The sequence below is a fragment of the Chelmon rostratus genome, chromosome 9, assembly GCF_017976325.1.
Source record: "Chelmon rostratus isolate fCheRos1 chromosome 9, fCheRos1.pri, whole genome shotgun sequence".
NCBI lineage: Eukaryota > Metazoa > Chordata > Actinopteri > Chaetodontiformes > Chaetodontidae > Chelmon > Chelmon rostratus.
In genome coordinates this window covers 28,506,830-28,514,628 of record NC_055666.1, presented here as the reverse complement: position 1 = coordinate 28,514,628, position 7,799 = coordinate 28,506,830, and the positions used below count along the sequence as shown (strand labels likewise).

Sequence of the window (7,799 nt, the reverse complement as noted above, 5' to 3'; positions counted from 1 at the left end):
AATGAAAATAATGAATTTATATTCATGTGTCACAGAACCATTTTTCTGCAACACATGAATTAAAAAAACAAAAAAACAACAAACAGGTTGTATAGACAGGTGTGTCAGGTGTTGTGATGGTCTCTCTCTCTCTTCAGTGTCTCTCTCTTCAGTCTTTCTCTCTCTCTCTTCTCTCTCTCTCTCTTCTCTCTCTCTCTCTCTTCAGTCTCTCTCTCTCTCTCTCTTCAGTCTCCCCCCCTCTCTCTCTCTTCAGTCTCTCTCTCTCTCTTTAGTCCCTCTCCCTCTCTCTCTCTCTTCAGTCTCTCCCTCTCTCTCTCTCCCTCTCTCTCTCTCCAGTCTCTCTCTCTCTCTTCAGTCCCTGTCTCTCTCTCTCTTCAGTCTCTCTCTCCAGTCTCTCTCTCTCTCTCTCTTCAGTCTCCCTCTCTCTCCAGTCTCTCTCTCTCTCTCTCTTCAGTCTCTCTCTCTCTTCAGTCTCTCTGCTGCTGCTCAGACGGTCACAGCTCGATCAGCTCCGCCCGCCTCTCCGTCTCATAGCGTTTCTCTCTCTCTCTCTCTGTGGGGCTACCTGTCTCTCTCTCTCGCTCTCTCTCTACCTGCTCCCCCCTCCCTCCCTCCGTCCCTCGGTCCCTCTCCTCCCCCCTCTCGGTGCGGACATGCTCCCGGGGCTCCGGAGATGAGGCTCCGAAATGTCTCTTTCCTGACGGTCTTGTTGTTCGGGCTGTGCGGGCTGGTCTCTCTGTCCTGGTACACCGCCTTCAGCAGCTCCAGAGGTAAGACCCGATCCCGGTGTGTCCCGCCGTGTGTGTGTGTGTTTGTGTCACGCTCCTCGCGGCGGGGTGAAGGGGGAAGGGAGGCTCGGCTCAGGGAGGCATGGTCGGGTCGGTTCAGTGGAGGCTCCGCTTTGTGTTTCGTGGATGTTGCAGAGAAAGACGCGAACATGATGGTGTCGATGTGACTGAGAGGCTTCAGATGGTCTGAGGTGAAGGGAGCGCTCGGTTTGTCATACCTTACATCCCCGCTAAGGGGACAGGATCTAGATGAAGGAGTGAGGTAGAGGAGGGGACATGAGGAGGACGGTTGATTCTGTTGCAGAGAAAAACACAAGATGCTCGTGCGAGTAGAGGGAAGCTCCAGCAGTGAGGTAATGAAGGGAGCGCTTGATTTGTTGTGCATGTGGCCAAGAGGAGAGGAGGTGAGAGTAGGTTTGATTTTGTTTCAGTTACTGTGTTGCAGTAAACCCCCCCCCCCCCAAAAAAAAAACAAAAAACAAGATGCTTATGCACGAGAAGCTCCAAGTCCTGAGGTTATGAAGGGAGCGCTTGATTTGTGATGCATCAGACCTAAATGGAGAGGGTGTAGATGGAGGACGGAGATTAATAATGGGATGAGAGGAGGGCTGATTGGATTTTGCAGCAGGAAGAAGCACATGATGGTTGTGCATGCCAGAGGAAACTCTGGTTCTGAGGTGATGGCGGGGAGCGCTTGATTTGTGATGCACTACATCCCAGCTGAGAAGAGATGGTGTACGTAGGATGGTGAGATTTTATTGCAGCTTCATGTTGTCCTTTAGATGAACACTTTGTAGAAAAACGCTCAGCATGTGAAGGCGAGCGTAACTTCAGGAGGGAGCGCTTGGTTTGTCATTCACTGCCAAGGACAGGTCAGTGTGATTATTGTGCATGTGACCAAGAAAAAACTTGGAACATGCCAGTCAGGGGGACGGGGTGTAGGTCGAGGTGGGAGAAAAGAGAAGGGGGTGGTTTGATTTGGTGGATGTGTAGGAAAAGCCAGGTTCTGAGGTGATCAAGGGAGCGCTCAGGTTGTGATGATCCACATGTCAGCTCGAGTTGGTTTGATGACAATAAGTGTTTGATTTCAGACAAGTGTTCAGAGGAGCGCTCAGGTTGTGATACCCCACATGCCAGCTGAAAAGTCAAGAGGGAGGAGTTAAAGAGTTCTGGATGTAGTCAAGTACATAAGACTGGAGACTCTGGAGGTAAAGGGAGCGCTTAGTTCACAATGCACTACACAAGTACACGATGACAAGGGGAAGAGAGGAGGGGTTGGTTTGTTTTGATTGCACAACATTTTAACTGGGATGATTTTGGTTTGTTAAACAGTCAAAGAATGAAATTGAATGCGGTCATTTCCGGAGCACTCGTGATGCTGCGGGTGCAGCAGCTGGGGATGGATGAAGTGGAGGGTTAGTGTCTTCAGCTGATACAGGAGGCAAGGGGAGCGCTTGGTTTGTGATACAGAACCAGTGGGAGGAGGGCTGTTTGTGACTTGTGTGCTTAACTGTTTGGAGGATTAAACCAGCTGTGGGTGCGCTTGGATTGAGTTTGAAGACAGAATAAAAGGGCGTGCCTTATTTATGATCCAGAACATGCCTGGAAGCGAGGAGACAGTTTGTGGGTTTGTTTTTGCCCTTTGTTTGAGTGTATTAACCTCTGCTACAGGAACAATGTGTATGTGGATGTTTGCACCAGGTAATCTGCTTGCTCTGCTGTCAGCTGCCTCAGGAGGAAGGGAGCGCTTGATTTATGGTGCATTACAGGCCTGGGGGGTGTATTTGTGCGTGCTTTTGTTGCAGTGTTCAGCTGTTTTGCATGAAGCTGTGATGCAGGAACAACATGTGGGTGTTTACACACAGGAGTGCTACAGACCCAGCTGTCAGCTGGAGTTTCAGGTCCGTGGGAGCGCTTGGTTTAGGACTCCGTACAGCCTGTGAGGGCGGTGGAGGTGTTGAGATGATGAAGAGGTTTTTAACGTCTGTCTGCTTTTCCTGGAGCAGTTTATTGTGTTGAATATTTATGTTTATTTTTCGCCTGCAGGAACATGTAGCACAGCTAAAAAGGAGCGCTTGGTTTGTGACTCATCACACAGCAGGGGAGCGGGGTGCAGCTGTTGTGGAACAGATGATGTCTGGAACTTAAACCTGCTGTGCAGTGTGTTCAGGGCGGGCAGGTGGAGACCAGGCGGCTCCTGAGGATAGGGGGCGCTTGGTTTGGGATGCGCATTTCATGGTGTGTGAGAGGGGTGGTGTCCAGGTTTTGTTGCTGTGTGAAAGTTCAGCAGCAGCACACCAGTGGGGAGGAGTCAGATGGCCGGGGTCAATGTTGATTGGTCAGTATTTGCTGTATGGTAGAATGAATATCTGCCATATGACCCACGGCCCACTAGTGGGCCCCGGCCCACGGGTTGGGGATCAATGGCGTACAGTGTTTCTCATATGGAGAATTTATTTTGGCAAACACCTGCGTGGAAACTGATTAATGCTGATATTATCTGCTGAGGTGGTGCACTGTTAGCCTGAGAGGGCGTAGCAGCAGCTACGTCACACACGGTGACCCTAAGAGGGTCAGCGCAACTTAAACTTTAACTGCTGCAACACGATGTGAACAAATCGTCACATTTGTAACTTCATCCTGTCGTTCTCTTTCCTCTTTCATCACTTCCTTCTTTCACAAACGTCCAGCTGCAGTTCAAGCTTCACGCCGGCGTCTGTGTTCATGGAGCGGACAGGAAGTCTCCGAGTGACGCACGTTTGTTTCTAGTGAAATCGTTTCATCACCTCTCTTTCCTTTGGAGCGTCACCTGACGAGTCACCGATGATTTTAGTTTGTTGAATCCAAAAGCTGCAGCAGTAGAAGGGTGAAATTTGATGAGCGTTACGCCTCGTCAGGTGTTTCCAGAGCGCTCGCTTTGTACATGAGACGTGTTAAACAGCGGATCACGTGACCGCAGTGATCCCGACTGAACGCTGGATGAGCAGAAACCAAACAAACATGACGCTGGTGCAGGTCAGCAGAGGCTCCAGCTCCTGAGGCTGCGAAGGGAGCGCTTGTTTTATGGTACACCACGTGCCAGGAGAGAGGCCTGACCAAATCCTCAGCGGCTCCAAAGGTGTCACATTTACTCAAGTACAATTTTTATGTACTTTGCTTAGTATTTCTAGTATATTGGAGTATTTCTGCTGGCTACTACGACACGTGTGCTCTCCATGTCAGAGGGAAACGTCGTTCCTTTGACCTCACCACAGTTATGTAACTGCTGTACTTTGATTGACACACAAAGCATTTGTAAAATATGCTGCAGCGTCATCGAGCACAGGCTGACGATCACGCAGGTGGTGTGACCCTCAGGTTGATTATACCTGTTCAGGTGCCGTCATACTGGGATTTACACCAGTAAGAATATGAAAGCAGGAACTGGTGCTGCTCTCAGGAGCCCTGACAGATAATCCTGTTTCCCATCACGACCTTTTCCTCCGGCCTCTGTCGGTCCACTTTGCTGCTGGTCTTTTGGGGGCAGCTGAGACCTGATCTCAGTCCTTCCAGTCGGCTGTTTGTTTGTGTCGGTCGCAGGTGACAGAAGCAGAAGTCCCGTCGTGCCCGGTGACACTCGTACGTTTGCAGAGAGCAGACCTGAATGCCTCTCGCCCTGTCCTGTCACAGGATCAGCTGATCACACAGGAAGTGAGGGTGAGGGGGGGTCTCAGTCAGCCACGCAGGTTCAGACTCGTCCGTTCGGCTTTAACTTCTGTTTACTTCACTTCAACAGTTCGATGACACTCAGGCTCCAAACATGAACTCTGTTCAACCAATGAGAGAGAAACACACCTGGAGGCACAGAGAGTGTCTGCAGGGGACAACTGGGAACTGGGTAACCGAGGGTCAGATGGATGGATGGATGGATGGATGGATGGATAGACAGACAGATAGACAGATACTTTATTAATCTCCAAAGAGGGTGAGTTGAAGGTTTGGAGACTGTGAGAGATGAAGAAAGCTTTTTGTTACATCGTCTTCACTTTTTAACTTCATGACTGCAGATAAGAAAACTGAACCAGTGAAGTGACGTGTTACAGCTGGCTGTGTACTCTGTCTGTCTGGTTGTGTACTCTGTCTGTTTGGTTGTGTACTCTGTCTGTCTGTGTACTCTGTCTGGTTGGTTGTGTACTCTGTCTGTCTGTGTACTCTGTCTGGTTGTGTACTCTGTCTGTTTGGTTGTGTACTCTGTCTGTCTGTCTGTGTACTCTGTCTGTTTGGTTGTGTACTCTGTCTGGTTGGTTGTGTACTCTGTCTGTCTGGTTGTGTACTCTGTCTGGTTGGTTGTGTACTCTGTCTGGTTGGTTGTGTACTCTGTCTGGTTGGTTGTGTACTCTGTCTGATTGTGTACTACTAAAGAGTAGTGTACATAAAGTAGTACTGCTGCAGTATACAGGGTTACACATGATTGTGGGAAACCAGCAGATTATCTGCCCACTTTGTACCAAAACATCTGATTCAACCAAAAGTTCAGAGGAAATCAGTCATGGCTGTGACTCATCCATCTTCCTGATGTCTCACACACACGCACACACACACACACACACACCTCAGTGTCACTCCCATCATGCTCCTCTCCATCCCTTCTGAACGACGGCGTGTTTCTGCTGCAGAGCTGCGATTGATTCACACAGTTGACCAGGAAGTGTGTGTGTGTGTGTGTGTGTGTGTCTGCATGTGTGTGTGTGAGGCGTAGCACTCAGGGTAAATTAATTCAGTCAGTGAAGGTGCGTTTGATTTATTCTCTCCTCTGAGACTGCAGCAGTGATGTCATGTTAACAGCGGTGAGGTCAGAGGTCAACACCTTTTAATCTCGCGCTCTGATTGGCTGTGCTCTGTGTCACTGTTACACTCTGTGGCAGCCATGACAGTAAAACATTCAGGAGCCTTCTGCTGCTTTAAATACTGACAATAAAGAGCAGCGTTAATTATTTAATTAATTGAAGACTTAATTTCTTTTCCTTTATTCTCACTTTTTCATATAGCTGTCTCATCTGTACAGTGAATACACACAGACACACACACAGAGACACACACACTCACACACTCTCACACACACACAAACACACGCACACACACACACAGACACACACACACACTCACTCTCTCACACACACGCACACACACACACACACAAACACAGACACACACACACACACACACAGACACACACACACACTCACTCTCTCACACACACACACAGACACACACACACACTCACTCTCTCACACACACGCACACACACACACACACAAACACAGACACACACACACACACACAGACACACACACACACTCACTCTCTCACACACACACACACAGACACACACACACACTCACTCTCTCACACACACGCACACACACACACACACAAACACAGACACACACACACACACACAGACACACACACACACACTCACTCTCTCACACACACACACACAGACACACACACACACTCACTCTCTCACACACACACACACACGCACACACACACACACACAAACACACACACAAACACACACACACACACGCACACACACACACACAAACACACACACACACACACAGATTGGTTTACTACATGCCAGCAGCAGACGGCTCATAGTGATTAGATGACGCATCGGCCTCTTTCGGCCTGAAAGTGAGCGTGCTTGGCCTTGTCCTCCTGTCAGTCACACACACGCGCGCGCACACACACACACACACACACATCCTGCCTGGCATTGTTTAACTGTCATAACCTTGGTTTTACTTTCCTCTGTGTCCATTAAGGTCTGTTGTTGTGTTATAGGCTGGTTTAATCACAGCTGTGTGTGTGTGTGTGTGTGTGTGCGCGTCTGTGTGTGTGTGTGTGTGTGCTGAATTCTTCAGGCTGCAGTTTGTTTATCATTTTCTTTCGATTTGTTTCTCATAAAATAAAAATGCAGTATTTGAATATCAAACCTTTGACAGCAGAACATTTAGAACATGTTGACTTTCAGAACAGACACGAACCCTCAGGCTGTAGTACGACTGCTGCTGTCTGCAGGTTCACGAGTACTTCTGTGTACCGCAGTACAGGCTGTAGTACGACTGCTGCTGTCTGCAGGTTCACGAGTACTTCTGTGTACCGCAGTACAGGCTGTAGTACGACTGCTGCTGTCTGCAGGTTCACGAGTACTTCTGTGTACCGCAGTACAGGCTGTAGTACGACTGCTGCTGTCTGCAGGTTCACCAGTACTTCTGTGTACCGCAGTACAGGCTGTAGTACGACTGCTGCTGTCTGCAGGTTCACCAGTACTTCTGTGTACCGCAGTACAGGCTGTAGTACGACTGCTGCTGTCTGCAGGTTCACGAGTACTTCTGTGTACCGCAGTACAGGCTGTAGTACTACTGCTGCTGTCTGCAGGTTCACAAGTACTTCTGTGTACCGCAGTACAGGCTGTAGTACGACTGCTGCTGTCTGCAGGTTCACCAGTACTTCTGTGTACCGCAGTACAGGCTGTAGTACGACTGCTGCTGTCTGCAGGTTCACGAGTACTTCTGTGTACCGCAGTACAGGCTGTAGTACGACTGCTGCTGTCTGCAGGTTCACGAGTACTTCTGTGTACCGCAGTACAGGCTGTAGTACTACTGCTGCTGTCTGCAGGTTCACGAGTACTTCTGTGTACCGCAGTACAGGCTGTAGTACGACTGCTGCTGTCTGCAGGTTCACCAGTACTTCTGTGTACCGCAGTACAGGCTGTAGTACGACTGCTGCTGTCTGCAGGTTCACCAGTACTTCTGTGTACTGCAGTACCCTGTGGTACTGTTGGATTGTAGTTACTGGTCAGTTACTGTGTGTGTGTGTGTGTGTGTGTGTGTCTGTGTGTGTGTGTGTCTGTGTGTCTGTGTATCTGTGTGTGTGTGTGTCTGTGTGTGTCTGTGTGTGTGTGTGTGTGTGTGCGTGTGTATGTGTGTGTGTGTCTCTGTCTGTGTGTGTGTGTCTGTC

The 7,799-nt window shown here is 49.3% G+C and overlaps 1 protein-coding gene across 1 annotated transcript in view; it reads left to right on the top strand.

Moving 5' to 3' along the window:
• The first annotated feature begins 544 nt into the window (after window positions 1-544).
• Window positions 545-7,799, top strand: part of mgat4b (alpha-1,3-mannosyl-glycoprotein 4-beta-N-acetylglucosaminyltransferase B) — an 82,449-nt gene continuing 75,194 nt past the window's right edge. Inside the window, exon 1 of the mRNA XM_041944023.1 lies at window positions 545-770. Within this exon, the coding sequence (XP_041799957.1) occupies window positions 674-770 (97 nt within the window). The 5' untranslated portion in view covers window positions 545-673. The remainder of the gene's footprint in view (window positions 771-7,799) is intronic.